We start from the raw sequence: 24,233 nt of genomic DNA on the forward strand, positions 1-24,233 counted from the left end.
CACACAGTGGATCACACAGGGGATCACACAGTGGATCACACAGTGGATCACACAGTGGATCACACAGGGGATCACACAGTGGATCACACAGTGGATCACACAGTGGATCACACAGTGGATCACACAGTGGATCACACAGTGGATCACAGAGTGGATCACACAGTGGATCACACAGTGGATCACACAGTGGATCACACAGTGGATCACACAGTGGATCACACAGCTAGTCAGTATAATGACGTTGAACCATCATCATTATTATTATTCCCCGCAGGAGGAATGATCCCTACAGGTTTAGCGCTTCCCTTCGTCATAATAACAATGCTGTTACGTTACACTTACTGTTACGTTACACTTACTGTTACGTTACACTTACTGTTACATTACACTTACTGTTACATTACACTTACTGTTACGTTACACTTACTGTTACATTACACTTACTGTTACATTACACTTACTGTTACATTACACTTACTGTTACGTTACACTTACTGTTACATTACACTTGCTGTTACATTACACTTACTGTTACGTTACACTTACTGTTACGTTACACTTACTGTTACATTACACTTACTGTTACATTACACTTACTGTTACATTACACTTACTGTTACGTTACACTTACTGTTACATTACACTTACTGTTACATTACACTTACTGTTACATTACACTTACTGTTACGTTACACTTACTGTTACATTACACTTACTGTTACATTACACTTACTGTTACGTTACACTTACTGTTACGTTACACTTACTGTTACGTTACACTTACTGTTACATTACACTTACTGTTACGTTACACTTACTGTTACATTACACTTACTGTTACATTACACTTACTGTTACGTTACACTTACTGTTACGTTACACTTACTGTTACGTTACACTTACTGTTACGTTACACTTACTGTTACGTTACACTTACTGTTACGTTACACTTACTGTTACGTTACACTTACTGTTACGTTACACTTACTGTTACATTACACTTACTGTTACGTTACACTTACTGTTACGTTACACTTACTGTTACGTTACACTTACTGTTACATTACACTTACTGTTACGTTACACTTACTGTTACGTTACACTTACTGTTACATTACACTTACTGTTACGTTACACTTACTGTTACGTTACACTTACTGTTACATTACACTTACTGTTACGTTACACTTACTGTTACGTTACACTTACTGTTACATTACACTTACTGTTACGTTACACTTACTGTTACATTACACTTACTGTTACGTTACACTTACTGTTACATTACACTTACTGTTACATTACACTTACTGTTACGTTACACTTACTGTTACATTACACTTACTGTTACGTTACACTTACTGTTACGTTACACTTACTGTTACGTTACACTTACTGTTACGTTACACTTACTGTTACATTACACTTACTGTTACGTTACACTTACTGTTACTACAAGTAATAACAACATTTGTATTATTAGTTATATTTTTATTAGTTAATTGTATTAATGTTTACATTATATGTAAATTTTTGTATGTTTACTGTTATTTTATATTATTATTATTATTATTATTATTATTATTATTATTATTATTATTATTATTATTAGTAGTAGTATTTGTATGGTCTTAATTATTTTTCTGGGAAAAAAATGTTTGGCGCAGGTGGTGGGCTTGATGGGTCACCATCTGGGGGACACCCTGGCCGGACACCCTGGCCGGGACACCCTGGCCGGACACCCTGGCCGGGACACCCTGGCCGGGACACCCTGGCCAGGACACCCTGGCCAGGACACCCTGGCCGGACACCCTGGCCAGGACACCCTGGCCGGGACACCCTGGCCGGGACACCCTGGCCAGGACACCCTGGAAAGGACACCCTGGCCGGGACACCCTGGCCGGGACACCCTGGCCAGGACACCCTGGCCAGGACACCCTGGCCAGGACACCCTGGCCAGGACACCCTGGCCGGGACACCCTGGCCGGGACACCCTGGCCGGGACACCCTGGCCAGGACACCCTGGCCAGGACACCCTCGCCGGGACACCCTGGCCGGGACACCCAGGCCGGGACACCCTGGCCAGGACACCCTGGCCGGGACACCCTGGCCCGGACACCCAGGCCGGGACACCCTGGCCGGGACACCCCCAGTGAACCTGCTACTGCTCAGTCACAACATTGTTTATGAAATATGTTATTCCCCTTCCTTCCCCTTATTAGTCTTATTTAATCATGTAATATTTAATTTATTCTTTTATTTTTGCCTTTTTTCAATTTTTTGTAGGTTATTTTCTTTTCAATGGAGTGGATCATTGTTTTTTAGTAATTTTAGTCTTTATATTCAGTTTTGTTTTGTTTCGTGTAGTGTTGAGGGAAGGTACAATGTCTGCGGTGCAGAAGTCGCAGCTGACAACCTGCGGAGATCCATCAGACTCTGCACAGGGGCTAGATGAATCCCTTTTAAAAAGAGAGTCAGCTGAAGATGTCAGTAGTGACAGACACAGCCTCGTTCTCAGGGACAGCGAGGTGTTTACATCTGATCGTTCTGAACCTACTGTCCTGCATCAGGTGAGTGGTTTTTCACTGTGACTGTTGGTTTTATCTACAATACTTGCGTAATCACTCAATCCGCTACATAGATCAATCACTGCCAATAAAGTGGTTCCTGTAGAGGTTTCTGATGCTAGTGAGGTGCGTCTGGTTCGAGAAAGTTTCTCTGTTTGATAACATCTGAGTTTACCCCCAGACACAGCAATACCTACCATAGCGTGGTTGAGCTTTTCTTCCGTGGAACCTAAACACTCTTGATCATATCATTGTTTCCAAAACCATTTAGTTGTCAGTTTTGTCCAGCAATTTGTGTCCTAAACAGTCAACATTTTTCCTATCATTAAATTTTGTTTTACCAAACAGAGTATCGAGGTTGTCCACAACAACAGTAAGGAATCAAACTCCTTCGGTTACGTAAGAGTTATCTGGAGATTATTCAGAATGTATCTGCCCCCGTCGGCCGGTACCAGACTGGGCCTCTTCGTTGATGGCCTGTTTAACCAAGCTGCTGGTGCTGCAGCATGCAATGCATAGGAAGCCCCCACAGCCTAACTGGTTAGGAAGTTACTTGAGAAGCTGAGAAGCTTATCCAATTTCCTCTTAAAGATAGCTAGAGCTCCTCTGGTAATTCCCATTACGTATGAAAGAATGTTACAAAAACTAATCTGTCTCTTAACACTTATTGAGTTGTTTCGGTGTACTTATTTCCACCTTGCATTTAATTAGAGGTATTTTCCAGTGTTTGCCGAATCTTTTTCGATAAAAGGAAGTAATTTTGGAAATCATATTTGGCACAATTCTGTAGATTTGGTATAAATTACGATGTTCTATTTCTCCTACAGTTAAGAGAGTCCTATTCAAAGAACTTCAGACTTTCTCAATAATTTAGACGCTTGACTAATTTAAATGGGTGGTGAAGATTATCCAAATATTCTTTAAAACTGGATTGTTAGTGTGTAGCAACATTCCAGTCTAGTTTTTATTCTTAGTCTTCATCCGTTTCAACTACTACTATAATAAATAATATCTTTATTTACTACAAGTACACAAGATATACAGACCATATCTGACATCAATGAGATACTACTAGTATACTGAAAGCCCCTTGTTATGCAGAGCATTTCGGGCAAATTAGGTCAGTTTTGTTCCAGGATGCGACCCACACCGGTCCACTAACACCCAGGTACCCATTTTACTGATGGGTGAACATGGACAACAGGTGTAAGGAAACATGTCCTATGTTTCTTCCCCTTCACCGGGAACTGAACCCGGACCCTCACCGTGTGAAGCGAGAGCTTTTGCCACCAGGCCACGGGGGACCGTTCCATTACTATTACCTTTCTTCACTTTACTCTTTGACTCTTGTGCCATTACAACTTCTGTCCCTACCAATTACAACAACAACTATTACTTCCAATACCTGCAACACCTCTTACACTATTATCTCCACTTCCTTACTTTTAATATTCTACATCTCTTTCTTCCGTCCTTGCCTTCCTCTCGTATATATACTGGCTCCCTTACTTTCGTGCCACCTGGAACTTGGGCTGCAACCCGAGTGCCACGAATGGTAGCAGATGAGTTTGTTGAGTTGGAGATGACTCACGCCATCGTATACCCAGGAACCAGGAAGCCACTTGAACCGAAGACGTGATGTACCGCAGCTACAGGGCGTCTCTGATGATTGTTGCTTACTGCTACACCACTTGTGTTGAAGAAGACTCACTGTGCCTTTGTCACAGGGCTGCCTCTGCCATAGGGCTGTAAACGGTACATCACCTGCACAAACTCCCACACTCCTTCGGGAGACGCTGCCGAGTCACCACATAGAGAAGTACGGGCGAGGACCCGTCCTAACGAACCCACCTGTACCTTCCTGTGTTGGTGTATCACAACGTAATGGTTAAAGTCAGACCAAACCATCACCATAAGATTTTACCGAGTGCGTATTGTTTCAGTGGCGGTATTATGCCTTTTATTCTTTATTATTATTTCTATCAGTTTACATAAAGTTAGTCTTTAACGTCTAAAGCCCATAATGGATAATTTAAATATTTGTGGGAGAGTCAAACAATATAATTTTCAGAGTTCCTGAAAAACAATACGGCGTTATCACTTGTTTATAAGTGTAAGCAATATTATATTACTAGCTTTCTCTTCCATAATGAGATAAAAATTACCTTGAAGATATCAAGAAGGAAGTACATGGAAACTCCATTTGATATAACTAAAATAATGCGTAAGTTGTTCTTTCTCAAAAAAAAAAAAAAATAATAGTTTACGTCTGCCATTATCCGTCATATACATACATATCTATTAACGCATAAAAGAGATAGCAGATGTTAGACGACGTTATGGTCCTCCTGGATCAGACTCGATTAGAGATTCTATAATTGTCCAGAACAGACTAAAACATTTTAAATTTCTTTCCAAATTATTGGTTAGTAGTGAACTGCTTCGGTTACGGTATTGTGGGTTAATAATTAAGTGGCCCAGATATGGTGTTGTGGTTTTCAGTTTAAACTTAGTTACGTGATATAAATTGTGTAATGGACTAGTTTCGGTATATTGAGAACGATAATTCTCGATTATTAGCTAATGTATGTCATGCGTAAAAGTAACAGCGCAGTGCTCTAACCACTGTACTGTGCTGGCTCTTCACTATAGTTGTCTGTTCATTGACAGTTAATGGCTACGGTAGTGGTGGCGCTCACACAACTGGAAGTTGGTGCAACAATTGGATTTGCAGGAGTAACGCTGCCACAGTTGACGGATCAATCCTCGGATGATCTCCACTTCAGCACCTTAGAGTCGGCCCTTTTCGGTACGTTAATGATATTTTATATAATTATATCCTTTTCAAAGGGGGCTCCTTGCTGCGGCGAAGTGGCTATTAGTCTGGCGAATCGGACCCTTTGGTTTTCTTCCTCCGACCGAATCTAATTAATCCCCAATCCTCCCCTTTTCTCTCCCATCCTCCCCATTCCTCCTTTTCCATTCCTGCTCCTCTCCCTATCCCTCTCCTTTCCTTTTCCTGTTTTCAGCCTTTAGGGTTCTTCCCTCAGGCGTTCTTGTTCCTAGGTTGTGAAAGGGTACCATGGTTCATCCCATTCCATTGAGGTCTTTGGTGGTAGTGTAGTTCGCAGTGAAATCTGGATAGTCTGGAGATCCTGGTGCATCTCTGAAGGCTGCCTGTCGGATTCCAAGAGGTGGTGGCCGAAGGAGGTTTGCTTTGTGGCGGGTGTCCGACCACTCTCTTTTGTCCACCGAGTTGGCTCAGTAGATGTGAGGTTGCTATCCTGGATTGCTGGTTTAGTGGCATGAAGGGTAGGGTATGGTACGGGTTCCATGCTGCATCTGCACTACTGGCTGCACTGAGGTCTTGTTGGGCACAGAGGGGGATTTATGGCCTTTTCATTTCTCCTAGGAGCTACCCCTCCATGTTCCCCTCCCTTTTTTTCCTTCTTTTCTTCCTTTTTTTCTAAAAAACAAAAGAGACCTAACCATGGAGTCCCAAATCCATGAAACTGCTCCTACTGGGCCCTACCTTGTTACTGGAACTTCCTTTGAACCTTTCTAATGCCTCTGCATCTTTTGCAGGTGACTTGGCCCGACTCCTTTGACACATCCGACCATGCTTCTGGCTTCTCCCCATATAGTGTGACGATTTTCAGATCGCCTGCCAGCCTCAAAACAGATCACCTCCAGTCCTGCACCTAAATGACCACGATCTTTCTCTGATGACACTGCTTCGAATGCCTCTCACTCTACTCAGAAAAGAACAATGTGACAATCACTCCATTTACATACTACGCATCACAGTACACACTGGACTATGTTTTTCACCCTCAGACTATTTTTCTGATCATAGTATCAGCAAGGCGCTCCTAAGCCATGTTGGTCGAAATTTTCAATTTCATGCTCTGAAGAGCGGTGCATGCATCGTCAAGGTACAAAATGCTAGCTAAGCTCACGATCTCTCTCTCCTTAACATTATAAATGATCTTCTTGTAACAATTCAAAAACACCTTTCTCTCAATTCTTGTAATGGTGCTGTCGTTAACTTTAACCTTTCGTCCTCCCTACTTTGCTAACTTCAATCGTCACCCCAATCTTTACTCGCCGTCCCCCTTCTCTCTCCAACGTCGTCCCACATGCAACTTCCTTGTCCTCTGAAACACTTGGAGCTATCTCTAAATATACTGAGGAGACTAAACCATTGATGGACACTGATCCACCTCCCGTTGCTCCTCTTCACTCTTCTACTCTATCTGCACAACTCTTCTCTTTGATGCATTCCAATCCTTCGCTGGTTACTAGTTTTCAGCTGTCTTCACTGTCCTTCTAGTCCTGTATCTTTGTTTTCGTAAATTATAGCTTATTTACAGTGAAATATCCGAGGCTTCAGAGGTAATTGGGGTGAGCTTCAAATATTGCTTCAGGTGCGCTCCATGGTTATCCATCCCATCTTGGGCTGTTTTATTATATTCACAGGATCCTTTTCCCAATGGAACCTTTAATGAAAGTGCACTTCTTGCATGCACTGGTATACCATACCATCAGATCTTTGTTCATCGCTGCATTACACAGCAGAGCGCATCTACTTGGATAAGTGGTACACGGTCTGTTCTTTGCATCTCTCTCCTTATCTGGCATTATCTATCACAGATGCTGAGTTTCTGGTTTCTTCATTACCGTCACCACTTCTGTTATAAGGCTATTTTAATGCTCACTACTTCCTCTGGGAGGGTCTCGCTATGACTCTGACGGCATACAGTTAGAGGCACTTCTCAATTCTCTCCTCCTCCATGTTTTAAATGCATGCACTCCCAACCAGTTTGTCCCTCGTACTCAGTCTCTCTTGCATCGATCTCTTAGTTTCCATTCATCAACTACACTAGACTTTACCTGGTCTGTGCTCACAGATTTATATGACAGCGATCATTTTCCAATCCTCCTCGCTTTCCATTCTTATTCTCCGCCTCCTCGAAGTCCATGCTGGCAAATTGATTGAGCGAATTGGGACCTGTACTCTCACGTCAAACTGCTTTTAGTGAGGACCCTTCTTCGTCCTCCATTGGTGAGCTGTTACACCTATTTTCGACCTCAATTTTAACCATGGCTTCACATTCCATACCTAAAATCTTGGGCAGACATTTTCAGAAATGCGTGCCTTGGTGGTCTCCAGGTTTTGCTCATGTGGTACGTTTGAAACTCCCTGTAGGGAGCAGATATTACAACAGGACCACAGAGCGACTCCTTGATTTTAAGCGGGTGAGAGAGGTCGCCTGCCGTGTCATCTGTGAAGTTAAACTCGCTTGTTGGCGGGATTATGTTTCTACCGTCACTTTAGCTTCCTCTTTGAGCGCAGTCTGAAAGAAAAGCACTGAGGCCGAGTGTTAAATGCTCTCCAGACCAGGTGCCCATTCTTCAGGTTGCTATCAATGAAATTGGTAATTATTTAGCCCGTATCTCTCAAGAGCTCTATCTATGCCACTCGTTTCTTTCCTCCAAATCTGCCAGAGAGTTAGAACCCTTAGACTTTTCGTCTAGCAGAAAAGTCTTATAATGTGCTTTTACACGTCTAGAATTAGTCAACACTCTCTGCTTGCCGATCATCGGCGGCTGAGCCTGATAGTATTCGAATGCTCCAGCATTTACATCGTCAGGGCTTGCTGTCCTCTTATGTCTATTTAATCTTATTTAGTCGCAAGGAGTTGTTCCCCAGCTGTGGAAATCTTCCATTGTTCTCCTTTTTCGTAAACCAGGTACTTCGGGACATGATGCCTTCCACTATCGTCTCATTGCTCTTACCAGTGCAGTTTGCAAGATGATGGAAAGTCTGGTAAATATACGTTTGATGTGGTATTTAGAAACACACAACAGTCTCTCCACCAGTCACGGCTTTCGTAAGGGCCGCTCTAATATTGACCCCTTACTCCACTTAGATATGTATGTTCGTAATGCATTTGCTAATAACTCAGTTATCGCCATTTTTTTTTTATCTGGTTCAGGCGCTGGCTGTCACCTCACTGCAGTTTCTCTCCAGAATGTTGTCAACCGTGTTTTCAATTGGGCCACTACTCGTAGGTTTAAATTTTCTAATATTAAAACACACTCAATTACTTTCAATAGACGTTGTATCGTCCCTGATAATCCATTGTACCTGTATGGTTCACGTATACCTGAACGTGATGCCGTCAGGTACTTCAGCCTTCTGTTTAACAGTCTGTTATCCTGGAAACGTCACATTGCCTCCTTGAAGGCAACATCTCATAACCGGTTGAACCACCTTAAAATCCCCCCGATCATCTTTCATGAGTGGCTGATCCTTCGACTGCATTCAGCCCTAATTTTATCGAAGCTAGATTATGGCAACCATATATATATACAGCATCCTCTCCTGCAACAAAGAGTCGCCGTCCAGCCGCTGCGGAGAGAAGACGTCGCCGCTCCTGCTCTTCGGTTATCCTGAGTAATTCGAGATCAGAGCAACTCTGAACACTGTTACTCGAGATTTTTCTTGGGTTATCCTGAGTTGTCTCGACCAGAGCTGAGAGGAAACTTGCTTGCAGTCACTTCGAGCCCCATCCCATCAAGAGGGTAAGGCGGTGACCAGCCTGCTTGTTCCCTCTCTCCCCCACCACCCCCATCCTCATCCTTCCCCACCCCAACCCCTCCCTTTACCCAACCCAATATACTGGCCTATCCACAGAACACTCTACTCACACTGCTATCCTTATAACTTTCCTGTCTTCTTATTTCTCGGCAACTTCGCCTTTGGCGACTTAAAACAAGGCATTTTGACCATCCAGTAGCCCGTGTGGTTTTTTAAAATCCGGCCGATCTTTGCCTTGGGCCCCGTCTCCCCTCACACCCTCGAGGGCTAGGCTATCTTAGGGGCTGTTCTTCATAAGTCAGCCGAAATAGGAATTAGGATGCACCACACACAGGCAACTGAATTCTTTTCAGCATATTATCTGAGTCAGCTTTAAATTAGCTGGGCAAGATGCCCAATATAAGAGTGAGACTTCTGGTCACTGGTGACCCGAAATCCAAAAGGGAAATTTTAGACTGCATTAGTAGCAAGGCTACCATTGCACCTGTGGGCATAGTCACCACCCACACTGGTGCAGTACTATTGCTCTCCTCGGAAGAGGAGCTACTCCACCTTCTAAAATGAGACGTTCTAGACAAACTCGCTGATGAGGGCATTTCCCTCACCCCACCTGACAACTTCCAAGCTCAGCGCTCAGTGTTTGTTGCACGCATCAACAGCATCATGCGTGAATACACTGACGTTGAACTCGTGGACGGAATCAACCAAGACAACTCCGAATTCACGGTCCTCAAGGCTTACAAGTTTGCCAAGAACTCTGTCAACCAGCAATTGCTGAAACTTATCCTTGATACACCTGAAGAAGCCAAATACGTATGTGACCATGGCCTGAAATGCGTCGACACCAAATGCACGCCAGACCAAGTCAGCATGGAGAGATTCGTCTCCATCACCCAATGCTTCAAATGCTACCACTTTGGTCATAACACAAACAAATGCACTGAAGTGAATCCTGTATGCAGCATCTGTGCGGATGCCCACGTATACAAGGACTGCCCTAACAGAAATAAACCCAAGTGTATCCTATGTGGCTGGTCCCACCATGCTGTCTCACCTACTTGCCCTACCAGGAAATCCGAAGTCCGTAAAGCCCTTGAAAACAGAAAACTGACCAATGCCAAACAAAAGGCAGCTCAATCTCCTCCCCCTATGTCCCACGAATCTTACCCCAACCTGCCGAACTCCAGCAATGCTCTTACTGCCACTACATCGCAACACAATGCTTGGATCCCCAGCCCCCCAGGCCCCCCACCCCCTCCATACTCCAGACCCCCACCAGCCCCAAGGGCCTCCCTCCTACCCCATCCCCTCCGGTCTCATCCAAGAAGGGATAATAAAGAGCACGGCATACTTCATGCTGGCCAAAGAATGGTCCAAGGGCAACGACCACCTCTGCTGCACCATCCTCAATGAGTTGTTCATTGCAAATGGCACTTCAGCCATAATCATTCCCGACTCAGTGCGCCTATACATGAGCCCCTCAACCCATATCCTCGCACACGACCAACCATCCACCAGCATGGAACCAACAACCCCTGCATCTGCACCACTAGCCGATGCACAACCAACCGCCACTGAGGCTGACCTAATGGACCAACCTGGTCCCACCGTCACCCCATGTGAGATACCCTCTGAGCAACAAGACTTATATCAAGACTTAACCAACCTTACTCAACCTCCAATGTCCCCAATGTCGACATCGTCGACAACCGATGAGACTGACGTCTTAACCATCCAAAACAACTCCGACCCTGATTCGCCCCTCAGGCCTAACGACGATGCAGACGATTCAGACTCGTCATCAGATTCCACCGTTACCAACAGCACAGACGACGACCAATTCTCCACTCAGAAGTCCACCCAAGACTACAATCCCCCTTCCTCCCGCATTCCCAACAGAAAGCGCACACAACCGCCACGTGACTGCACCACCAAACACCCATCCGCTGTGCACAGCAACTTTGCCAAACATGTACAATAATGGGGATCACAATTCTGCAAATCAACATCCATCACTTCTTCAACAACCGTTACCTCCTTGAACTTGAACTCTGCAACCACAACCCAGACATTATCCTCTTAAATGAAACATCAGCCAGACCTGACCAGCGCATAAAGATACGTGGGTACTCAACTCTTGAGAAATTCAGGGGACCCAACAGTGGGGTGGCCATCTTAGTGAAGCAGGGGCATGAATTCCGCAACATACATGTCGACGAGGACAACGTCCTAGCGGTTGAAGTGCCAACATAACACGGGAGACTTCTAGCAATCACAGGGTACTTCCCTCCCAGACAACCGTATATCGAATCCATTCCCTTACACCGACTTCTCAATAGAAATATACCCACTGTCCTAGCTGGGGACTTCAATGCCCACCACCCTGCTCTCTTCAATTGTGGAGCCACACTGCCCCAAGGTGACCACAAGGGGAAGCAACTATACCACATAATAGCCACAAAAGACCTCAAATTCCAAGGCCCATTCTTCAAGTCGTTTGTGGGCCACCACCCAGGCACCCCAGATGTAGTCCTCACCAACAGAGACTGTGACTTGTTCCACTGTAGAGTCTCTCCAGGTGGCAACGTCGGATCAGATCACATCCCTGTGGTAATCAAGCTACAGTCCACTCCGTTCTGTACACCCCCCAACCCAACCTGAAGACGCTAGGTTTCGACCCCTTTAGAGCCTTCTTAGGTAATGATCAAACCATCTCTCTCGAAGACCAGCCCTGCAATGCAATAGATGGGGCAGAATCATGCCAGAATCAAAGAGGCCACACAAGCTTGCTGCACACTAACATCGTCCAAGATATACCAACAATACAAACCAACTAGGGAAATCAAGGACAGAATGAACAGGTATCAATTAGAATGCAGTAGACACTTCATCACAGGGCAACCCTCCCGGGAAGCCCTACTAAGATCGAGAAGAGAGCTAATCGCCCTAATAACCAAACATAAAAGAGATCTTTGGGATTATCTGGTGCGCCAAGCTAACCAGTACAAACGCCACCCTGACCAATTCTGGAGCACGATCCGCAGACTACTAGGGGCCAACCACACTCCCACTCAACACCTCTCTCACTCCTTCACCGACGAAAATGGTGAGGTAGTGACTACCCTACTTGACGACCCACTGGACCAAGCCAGGCTGATGGGCGAAGTATGGGAGAACATTCTCTCACATAACGACAGCAGAAGATTTAACAACACCCACTACCAGTGGGTCAACCAATGGCGGAACGAGAACCTAGAAGACTTTCATCCTATACCATCAATTGACACAGCTACCCTTGAAGACGAACATCCCCTCACCAGACCAGTCACGCTCAGAGAAGTATCCCAAGTCATAGGGCGACTGAGAAACAGCTCCTGGCCCATCAGGCATAAGAGCTAAACAACTAAAGTACCTCCCCCGTAACTGCAAGATGTCTCTGGTGAATATCTACAATGCTATCTTGGCATCTGGTCACTTCCCAGAGGCTTTCAAGACAGCTAAGATGATCTTCATCGCCAAACCAAACAAGGACAACCACAATCCTGAGAACTACAGACCCCTCTCTCTACTCGAAGTCACGGGCAAAGTCTTTGAAAGAATAATCTCCACCAGACTCAACTATTACATGGAGTTCAACCACCTATTCTCTAAAAGGCAGTTCGGCTTCAGGTCCTGCTGCAGCACTCAGCATGCCATAAACATCATCTATGATGCCGTGGCCAGCCTGAAGAAGCAAGGGAACCTGGCCCTTATCGCCACCAGGGATGTACACAAGGCCTTCGACAGCCTTTGGCACGATGGTCTCATTTACAAACTCGTAGACCTCCCTGATCACAACTGGACCTTTCTCAGGCTCATCTACAACTTCTTAACAGGAAGAAAAATTATCCTCACCTTCCACGGAGTGGAATCAACCCCCTTCACACCAACAGCAGGAGTACCCCAAGGCTCCTGCCTCAGCCCCGTCCTCTTCAACATATACGTCAATGACCTCCCCCAACCTGAACATACCGACACCATCATCACCCAATTCGCAGACGATGTCATCCATGTTGTCTCCTCCACCCCTACAGCTGGTGCAAACAAGCATAGGAGAGCAATCGAGAAAATGAATGAAGAACTAAATAGAACTGCCAGGTGGGAGAAGAAATGGAGAATCACAACCAACCCTGACAAAGTCCTCATCAGCACCGTTGGGTGTTTACCATCAACCATAGAAGAAAAAAGGGGCATTTCCATCAGAGGAACCCGTATTGCTATAAGGAATCCAAACAAGATCATAGGATACGAGATTGGCAGATTACTCAACTCTACAACCCACATAACCAAAAAAGTAAACCTAGCGAAAGCCCGCCTTGGCCAACTTTATCGATTCAAAGCAGCCCCTCCCCAAATCAAACTACACCTGTACAAGATGATGATCAGACCTCTGCTGGAATACCCCTGCATACCCATGTCGCTCACAACCAAAACCAACATGCTAAAACTCCAAAGAGTCCAAAACAAAGCCCTCCGCTTCATCACGAACACCAGACTCAGAGACAGAATCAGATCAGAGGACCTACACACACGACAGAGAATCCCCACAATCAGTGTCTGATTAGACAAACTTACTAAGAGACAACTATATGACATGAAGGAACTCTACGTGCCTGAAAGAGAGAATCTCCCCCAACCAGTGAACACAACCGACTATACCATCACCACCACTCCCCACAGATCCCAAAGAATGACCCTCCAACAAAGAGTTCGACGCTTTATCCACAAGGAGAACTTCCCTCGTCCCAAAATCTTAAGCGACCTCCCCGCAGACGAAGAATGGATACCACAGGAACCATTCTATGTCCAGTAACATGGACTAGCGCTCCCCATCTCCGGGTGACCCACTTCTATCAACCAACACCTCACAACTGATCTCGTTGCACCTACTACTACAATACAGCAGGACACCACCTCAGTCACTGTCTTGCTGGCCGACTCCAGGTGAGCTACTAACCTCCATCGAATACCCGGCAACCACCGCCTGCAGCTGTGCCTCCTGACCAACCTCTTGCGAAAAAAAAAAAAAAAGGCAAGCAATTGTATGCAGTATGCATCCTTCCAATTCAATGATGCACTGGTACAACACAATATAGCATTGCGAAATTGATGGGCAGGAGGTATACCCTACTCATAAAACCAACCTCTTCATAAATTACTCAATATGCACACACGCATATTCAAATTACACCAAAGTGGATAGGCCACTACCCTTTTATAACCCCACCTACCCCTCCTCCCTCTCCAACCTTTCCCAACTTCCATCCTTACCCATCCTTCTTCCCCCCCTCCCCTCTTACCAAAGCTCTGGTCAGAGCCTCGAACCTCGACTCCTAACCTTGATCCAATTGATCACCATGGATTAAGTTTATGCCTAGGTGCTTTTTCCCTCTTCTGTAGAGAGCCTATATGCAGAGGCGAATATTTCATCCTTTAGTGATCGCCGTGATGCTCATTGCCTCTGCTATTTTGTTCGCTCTCGCGACCTTAGCAATCTTTCCATATATAGGATGGTAACGGATGTTAGTAGAAGTTCGTTGTTCGTTTGTCGTCCCTGTTTACTCCTTCCCATTTTCCTTCGTCTACATTTGCTCTTGTCTTCTCTTCAGCTGCCCCACTTTATATGTTCACATAACATCTAAGTTTTCCCTTCCTCCTTGGGAGGTTCCAACAGTTTGACAGAAAGCCCAGATACCTATAGTTGCTTCTTGCTCTGTTTTTCTTAACCACTTCCAGTCCCATTCTCGTGCCAATTCAGTGTACACTGATGGTTCTAAATCTCCTGACGGTTTCAGGTTTGCAGCATTGTTTCTAGACAGCATAGTGCGAGGGCATTAGACTCGGCTAGGATTTTTGCTTCTGAATTGCATGCAGTTATCAATAGCAATTATTCGTATTGCATCTATGCCTGTGTTGCCATTTGTGGTTATTTCCAATTCCCTTAGTGCATTGCAAACAATAAAAAAATTTGATTCACCTCATCCCTTTGTCCTTCATATAAAACTTTGGTTATACTGCATCTCTAGCAAAAACAAAGATATTGCTTTCTGTTGGGTCGTTAGTCATGTTGACATAGAAGGTAATGAATTGGTGGACACTTCTGCGAGGTCAGCAATACACGACCTCCCAGTTTCATATAAATGTGTTCCATTCACAGACTAATTTGCTGTAATTTTTGACTCCCATCGCAACCGTTGGCAACAACGTTGGTCTGATAATATACATAAATTACATTCTATCAAACTAAGTTCAGATTTCTGGCCATCTTCTTGTCATCGATGCTGAGGTTGGAGACTGTGCTCTCCCGTCTTCGTCTTCGCATCGGACACACTCGTCTTACTCATGGGTATCTCATGGAGAGGCGCCCTGTCCGACTCTGTGAGGCTTGCAGGTTCTAGTTTCGGTTAGCCATATTCTGATGGATTGTCCGGTCTATCATTGGGCATGCAGAATTTACCTCTGACATCGTCACCGCTCTTACTTTATCCTCCCTCCATGCTGACAGACCCACCTTTGACACAGACTCCCTCTGTTGTTTAACTCTCACTCTGTTGTCCACTTCACTCTTACTACTTTATAATTCTGCACTATCCCCTGCACTGTATGACCCTTGTAGGTTTAGTGCTTCTCTCTGATTATAATAATAATACATACAGGGCAGTAATGGATGTTAGTAGAGGTTCATTACTTGTTCGCCACCCCTGTTTATTCCATCCCATTTCTCTTTGTGTTCACTTGCAATTGACTTATCTTCAGTTCCCCCTTTTATAAGCTCATCTAACACATGGTTTTTCTCTTTTCCCTTGGGAGATTCTGACAGTATCTGTTCTTCCTCAGTGCTGTGTGCAAAAGCTGAAATAACTACATTGGCTTCTCACTCCCTTTGTCTTAACCACTTCCGGTCTCATTCTCATGCCATTGCAGTTTACACTGATGATTCTAAATCCTCTGACGGTGTTAGGTTTGCAATAGTGTTTCTGGGCAGTGTTGTACTAGGTTATTTATTAGACTCAGCTAGCATTTTCACAGCTAAACTGTATGTAATTCTCGAAGGAATTATCCGTATTCCGTCCAGGCCTCCCTCAACAATTGTGGTAGTCCTGGTCTCCTTCAGTGCTTTGCAAGCTATCAAAAAATTTAATTCACCTCATCCCTTGAGTCTTCATATACAACTCTGGTTCCGCCATATTTCTAGAAAAAAAAAACTTTTTTGCTGGTCCCTGGTCATGTTGTTGTTCAGGGCAAAGAGCAGACAGATACTGCTGCATTTTCAGTGGTACATGACATTTCAGTTGCATATAGAGGCATTCCATGCTCATATTATTTTGCTGTAATCTCTAGCCACCTTTATAACCGTTGACAACAATGTTGGTCTGTACTGATTCAAAACAAATTACGTTCTGTCATGCCGAGTTTCGGATCCTGGTCTTCTTATCAACGACATCGAGGTTGGGAGACGACGCTTTCCTGTCTTCGCATCAGGCACACACGTCTCACTCATGGAAAGACGACCAGTTACACTTTGAGCACAGTGTCAGGATCCAGTTTCAGTTTATCATATTCTGTATTTCGGGTGTTATCCGCAAAGCATGACAAGGACCTATGGCTTACATCTCTATCTATGATATGAGGATGAGGAATAGGATAGGAGCGAGTACTGTGCCTTGTGGAACAGAGCTGTTTACCGTGGCTGCCTGTGACTTTACTCTGTTTACTATTACTCTGTGATCTATTTGTCAGGAAGTTGTAGATCCATCTACCAACTTTTCCTGTTATTCCTTTATCATGCATTTTGTGTGCTATTACACCATGGTCACACTTGTCGAAAGCTTTAGCAAAGTCTGTGTATACTACATCTGTATTTTGCTTATCCTCTGCAGCATCCAGGACCTTGTCATAGTGGTCCAGTAGTTGGGACAGGCAGGAGCGACCTGCTCTAAACCCGTGTTGTGCTGGGTTGTGTAATTGATAGGTATCTAGGTGGTTGGCGTTCTTGCTTCTTAGAACCCTCTCAAAGATGTTTAGTGATGTCGGTCTGTAGTTCTTTGCAGTTGCTTTGCTGCCACCTTCGTGGAGAGGGGTTATGTCTGTTGTTTTTAGTGAGTGTGGGATGACCCCTGTGTCCATGCTCCTTCTCCACAGAATGCTGAAGGCACGTGACAGGGGCTTCTTGCAGTTTTTGATGAACACAGAGTTCCACGAGTCTTGGACTGGGGCAGAGTGCATGGGCATGTCATTTATTGCCTTTTCAAAGTCTTGTGGTATTAGGATAATATTAGATATTTTTGAGATGACCAAATTTTGGGTCTCGTTCATTTGGATTGTCGACCCTTAATGTGGGACTTCAGTATCTCACTCATTTCTTGGCTGTCATCTTCCCGAAACTACTCCAGATGGCAAGGGTTACACCAATACATAAAGGTGGTGACCCTACAGACTTAAACAACTATAGGCCAATATCTAACTCACCATTGCTATCCAAAATCTTTGAGAAACTCGTGCACAGGAGACTGTATTCATTTATAACGGCTCAAAACATACTCAACCCCTGCCAATTTGGATTCAGGAAAAATAAAAGCACTAATGATGCAATCATAAAAATGCTAGATCTGCTTTACACAGCATTGGAAAATAAGGAATATCCACTAGGAATTTTTATTGACCTAAGAAAAGCTTTTGACACAGTAGACCACGACATCCTACTCCACAAGCTTGATCATTACGGTATAAGAGGCCATGCGCTTGCTTATTTCAAATCTTACATTACTAATAGGTATCAGTACGTCACCATTAAAGACACAGCATCAGCAACACGGCCACTTGATACTGGAGTTCCGCAGGGAAGTGTCCTTGGTCCCCTGCTCTTCCTCATATACATCAATGACCTTCCAAACCTATCCCAACACCTGAAACCCATTCTCTTTGCTGATGACACGACTTATGTCATCTCTCACCCTAATCTTGCCACCCTCAACACCATTGTGAATGAGGAGCTGATTAAAATATCGACTTGGATGACAGCCAATAAACTTACGCTTAACACTGACAAAACCTACTATATTATGTTTGGTAGCAGAGCAGGAGATGCACAAATTAACATTAAGATTGACAACACCCTAATTACCAGAAATAATGGGGGAAAATTCCTAGGCTTATACCTTGACAACAACCTGAATTTCAGCACCCATATCCAGCATATAACCAAAAAAGTATACAAAACGGTTGGGATCCTCTCCAAGATACGATACTACGTGCCGCAAAATGCCCTTCGCACACTATACCACTCACTTATTTATCCATACCTCACCTATGCTATTTGTGCTTGGGGATCAACTGCAGCAACCCACCTAAAGCCAATAATAACCCAACAAAAAGCTGCAGTAAGAATAATCACTAAATCCCATCCGTGGCAACACCCCCCCCCACTCTTCATAGACCTAAACTTACTCCCAGTTCAGTACATCCACACTTACTACTGTGCAATCTACATCTACAGGGCCTTAAACTCTAATATCAACCTTGACCTAAAACGCTTTCTTGATAGTTGTGACAGAACCCACAGGCATAACACCAGACACAAACATCTCTACGACATTCCCCGTGTCCGACTAAACCTTTACAAAAATTCAATGTATGTCAAAGGCCCTAAAATCTGGAATACCCTACCTGAGAACTCTAGAACTGCAGACACATTCATCACCTTCAAAACTACCATTAGAAAACATCTTATCTCCCTGATACACCCCATCAACTAACTACACGAATACCACCTGGTGGTTCACACTTACACTCACTCACTCATTTGACCATAAATAGAAATATTAACCTCAATCTTAAAATAATGAATCCTGTGATACTCCAATACTGAAACTATGTACTGTGCCAAAGCAAAAACATTCACATTGCTAAACTCACAAACTAGTATTTAGTCACTTAGCCATAATACCAACTTACCTCATAATTTGTAATATTTTACAATTAAGAATAAAACTAAGTCTGCCCGAAATGCCTAGCCATGCTAAGCGTTCTAGTGGTACACTCTGTAATCACAATTTTACTACATGTAAACCACACAATAACCAAATTTCTGTAAACTCAGCATTGTAATCCTTATAGAGAGTAAACTTTGAATTGAATTGAATTGAATTGAATGTATGTCCCATCTCGCCTAAGTAGGGGCCCAGTACTGGATGTTTTACCCCTTAGATTTGGCATAAGAGAAGAAGTATTTCTTTTTTTCAGTTTTCATCATGGCTTTTAGTTATTCCTGCGATTCTTGTCTGCTGTAAGATTCCTTCAGATTAAGTTCGATATATGCTATTTCAGTGACCAGTGCCTCCCTTCGTATTTCAGATATATTGGCCCCTCTCAGCAGCTCTGTGACTCTTTGCCTTCGTCTGTATAGGGAGTATCTCTCTCCTTCTAGTTTACATCTTCTCTCTTTTTCTTAATGGAATGTGCCTTGAGCAGATCTTAAGAACCACAGAGTTTATTTTTTCTAGGCAAACGCTCGGATCTGTGTTGTTTTGGATATCTTGCCAGCTTGTTTCATTCAGGACATGGTTGACTTGTTCCCATTGTATATTTTTGTTATTAAACTTGAAGTGCAATGAAGATCACTGAAAAATATTTTTCTATTTCAAACTTTACACTAAAAAAATTGTAACATGTACTTATTTTTGTCGAACTTAACACTAAACATATTATTTTCAGACAGACCAAAACCCTACAGTGTGTTTTAAATATTTCAGGCAGCATGATGTTTGTGGGTGCCTTGCTGGGGTCATTGACTGTCAGTGTACCGATGGTGAGGTTGGGCCAGAGAGTGACACTCCTGTTTTCTCTTCCCATATCCCTCGCCAGCTGGATTATCTTGGCTACAGCACCCACAAACTGGGTCGTCCTGCTAGTTCGCTTCTTCCAAGGCATCACGATGAGCTTCATAACAAGTTCCTCCTCGACTTACGTGGCAGAGCTTTCACACAGTTCAATAAGAGGGCGACTAATGTCGACTCTTGATCTCTCGCGTCAGATGGGCATTCTTGTGGCATATGCTCTGGGCAGTTCAAACCTGACTTGGCGGAAAGTAGCATTAACATGTGGTTTTGTCAACACTGTAATTCCTTTTGTTTGTCTGCTGTATTTACCTAACTCCCCTCGCTGGCTGGCCACACAAGGCTACACTGACAGAGCTCACAAATCCTTGATCTTCTTTCGGGGACCAAACTATGATGTCCACAAAGAAATGGAAGACATCAGAGATGAGCTTGAGAAAACAACTAATGGCGGTGGTAATATATTAGACCAGTTGCGACAAATTAGAAACCCATTAATATTAAGATATCTTATTATCATGTCTGTAGTTCTTTTTTTCATGCACTTCAGTGGAATAATAGTGGTACCAACATACATTGTAGTCATTATAAATAACGCAGATATCAGTATAAGTTCATATTTGTGCGCAGTTTTAATAGGAATTATTCGGGTCGTAGGAGCGTTCTTTTATGTATGTATAATTGACCGCATCGATCGCAAACCATTATTTGCAATGACTTGCACTGTATGTAGCTTATGTATGATTGGACTTGGTATATACTTCTTTGATCAAGATCACGACAGACGTTTCCATGATCAAAACTGGCTACCAGTCGTCTGTTTGGCAGTCTACTCGTTTTTCTCTGTTTCCCCAGTTATAGGTTTATTTCGAAGTGAATTATTTCCCAGTTCCGTTCGTTCTACTGTTGTACCAATTTTATACACATTGTTTTTCATTGGAGCATTCACAGCCTTACAGTCGTTCCCTTACATAGTATTAACGTTAGGAAGTTATGGGGCGTTTTGGATTTCTTCTGGATTTAGCGTCTTCCTCGCTGTTCTTGTGGTTGCCACCGTTCCAGAGACTCGAGGAAAAACACTGGAAGAAATAACAGAATTGCAGATAGCAAGGAGTAGAAGAAGTATGATAAAGCAAGTACTTGGTGAAGAGAATGCTGGGAGCAGATGCTCTGTGAAGTGTGAAGTAAGTACTTGAGAGTGGGAGAGAGGGGAGAGGCAAGGAGAGCAGAGGTGAGAAAAGGCAAAAATAGGCAAGGTGAAAAGGTGCGTGTGTGTCTATGTACTCACCTAGTTATACTTACCTAGTTGTGGTTGCAGGAGTTGAGTCACAGCTCTTGGCCCCGCCTCTTCACTGATTGCTACTAGGTCCTCTCTCTCCCTGCTCCATGAGCTTTATCAACCCTCGTCTTAAAACTATGTATGGTTCCTGCCTCCATTGCGTAACTTTCTAGGCTATTTCACGGTCTAACAACTCTATGACTGAAGAAATACTTCCTAACATCCCTTTGACTCACAGGAGTCTTCAACTTTCAATTGTGACCCTTTGTTTCTGTGTCCCATCTCTGGAACTTGCTGTCTTTGTCCACCTTGTTAATTCCTCTTAGTAATTTATATGTCTTTATCATGTCTCCCCTGACCCTCCTGCTCTTCAGTGTCGTCAGGCCGATTTCCTTTAACCCTTTTTCGTAGGGCACTCCCCTTAACTTTGGGACTAGTCTTGTTGCAAACCTTTGCGCTTTCTCAAATTTCTTGACGTGCTTGACCTGGTGCTGCATACTCCAATATGGGCCTGACGTATATGGTGTACAGAGTCTTGAACGACTCCTTATTGAGGTATTGGAACGCTATTTTTAGGTTTGCCAGACGCCCGTATGCTGCAGCAGTTATCTGATTGATGTGCACCTCAGGAGATGTGCTCGGTATTATACTCACCCCAAGATCTTTTTCCTTGAGTGAAGTTTGCAGTCTTTGGCCACCTAGACTACAGTGTGTCTGCGGTCTTCTTTTCCCTTTCCCGAACTTCATGACTTTGCATTTGGCAGGGTTAAATTCAAGGAGCCAGTTGCTGGACCAGGCTTGTAGCCTGTCCAGGTCTCTTTGTAGTTCTGCCTGATCCTCGACAGATTTAATTATCCTCATTAACTTCACATCATCTGCAAACAGGGACACTTCTTAGTCTATCCATCCCATTATCGTTTATATATACGAAAAACAGCACAGGTCCTAGGACTTACCCCTGTGGAATTCTGCTCCTCACAGACGCCCACTCTGACACCTCGTCATTTACTATGACTCGTTGTTGCCTCCCTGTCAGATATTCTTTGATCCATTGCAGTGCCTTTCCTGTTATGCATGCCTGATCCTCTAGTTTTTGCATTAACCTCTTGTGACGAACTGTGCCGAAGGCCTTCTTGCAGTCCAAGAAAATGCAGCCTATCCACCCCTCTCTCTCGTGTCTTACTTCTGTTACCTTTTCATAAAACTCCAGTAGGTTTGTGACACAGGATTTTCCTTCCCTGAAACCGTGCTGGTTGTCGTTTATAAGCCTGTGTCTTTCTAGGTCCTCCACCACTCTCCTCCTGATGATCTTTTCCATGACTTTACATACTATACACGTCAGTGACACAAGCCTGTAGTTTAATGCCTTGTGTCTGTCTCCTTTCTTAAAAATTGGGACTACATTTGCCATCTTCCACACCTCAGGTAGTTGCCCAGTTTCAGTGTATGTGATGAAGATTTTTATTAGTGGCAGACACAGCATCTTTGCTCCTTCTCTAAGAACCCACAGAGATGTCAAACACAAACAGCAAATATAAAACAGAAACATACGCCGGTAAGCTGTCCTAATATACAAGTACAGTTAGAAATAGAAATACAAATAGCCAGATCTTCACTTTAAGGAGGTTATTAGTAGAATATTCAAGGGGTTACTAGTAGAATTACAGTAAATCAACCATTCAAATCACACTATGAAGCACTGTGTAGTCTGCAGTCAATCAAGCAAACGGGCTTCCACATGGATTACTTGCCATTTATGTGGAAATTGGTGTCATGCCCCTTGTGCAGATATCCAAGAACTATCTACAAGCAGTATTAAATCAGGGAAGTGTTTTTGGGTATGTCAAAATGAGATAAATCTGTGGACTAAAATCACATTGATATTAAAAGAGGATAACATCAAAGCAGCCTTCATAGAAAACCTGGAAGCATTCTATAACAAGGCTTATTCCTCTAAGAAAAAGGAGGAGTAGATGTAAAATAGAAAGAGACAGGCGCTCCCTTTACAGGCGACGGAAAAGAATAACAGAGCGGCTAAAAGAGGTCAATATATCTGAAATGCGTAGGGAGACACTGGTCAGAGAAATAGAAAGCATCGAACTTAAGCTAAAAGAATCCTTTAGGAGTCAGGAATGGCGGGAAGAACTAAAAGCCATAAATGAAATCGAAAGAAACCCAAAGTATTTCTTCTCCTATGCCAAATCAAAATCGAGAACAACGTCCAGTATTGGGCCCCTACTTAAACAAGATGGGTCCTACACAGATGACAGCAAGGAAATGAGTGAGCTACTCAAGTCCCAATATGACTCAGTTTTTAGCAAGCCGCTAACCAGACTGAGAGTCGAAGATCAAAATGAATTTTTTATGAGAGAGCCACAAAATTTGATTAACACAAGCCTATCCGATGTTATCCTGACGCCTAATGACTTCGAAAAGGCGATAAATGACATGCCCATGCACTCTGCCCCAGGGCCAGACTCATGGAACTCTGTGTTCATCAAGAACTGCAAGAAGCCCCAATCACGAGCCTTTTCCATCCTATGGAGAGGGAGCATGGACACGGGGGTCGTCCCTCAGTTACTAAAAACAACAGACATAGCCCCACTCCACAAAGGGGGCAGTAAAGCAATAGCAAAGAACTACAGACCAATAGCACTAACATCCCATATCATAAAAATCTTTGAAAGGGTCCTAAGAAGCAAGATCACCACCCATCAGTTACACAACCCAGGGCAACATGGGTTTAGAACAGGTCGCTTCTGTCTGTCTCAACTATTGGATCACTACGACAAGGTCCTAAATGCACTAGAAGACAAAAAGAATGCAGATGTAATATATACAGACTTTGCAAAAGCCTTCGACAAGTGTGACCATGGCGTAATAGCGCACAAAATGCGTGCTAAAGAAAT

General features: G+C 43.8%; 1 protein-coding gene across 2 annotated transcripts in view; it reads left to right on the forward strand.

Moving 5' to 3' along the window:
* The window catches only part of LOC128698480 (facilitated trehalose transporter Tret1-2 homolog), a 78,144-nt gene extending 54,792 nt beyond the window's left edge, over positions 1–23,352 (forward strand). Inside the window, exons 2-4 of one of the 2 annotated variants that reach the window (XM_053790695.2) lie at positions 2,348–2,570; positions 5,238–5,376; positions 19,962–23,352. In XM_053790695.2, the coding sequence (XP_053646670.2) occupies positions 2,385–2,570; positions 5,238–5,376; positions 19,962–21,241 (1,605 nt within the window). In that variant the 5' untranslated portion in view covers positions 2,348–2,384 and the 3' untranslated portion in view covers positions 21,242–23,352. The remainder of the gene's footprint in view (positions 1–2,347; positions 2,571–5,237; positions 5,377–19,961) is intronic. The other variant, XM_053790696.2, reaches the window with a different exon arrangement.
* The last annotated feature ends 881 nt before the right edge of the window (positions 23,353–24,233 follow it).

This window comes from Cherax quadricarinatus, chromosome 88 (genome assembly GCF_038502225.1).
Source record: "Cherax quadricarinatus isolate ZL_2023a chromosome 88, ASM3850222v1, whole genome shotgun sequence".
NCBI lineage: Eukaryota > Metazoa > Arthropoda > Malacostraca > Decapoda > Parastacidae > Cherax > Cherax quadricarinatus.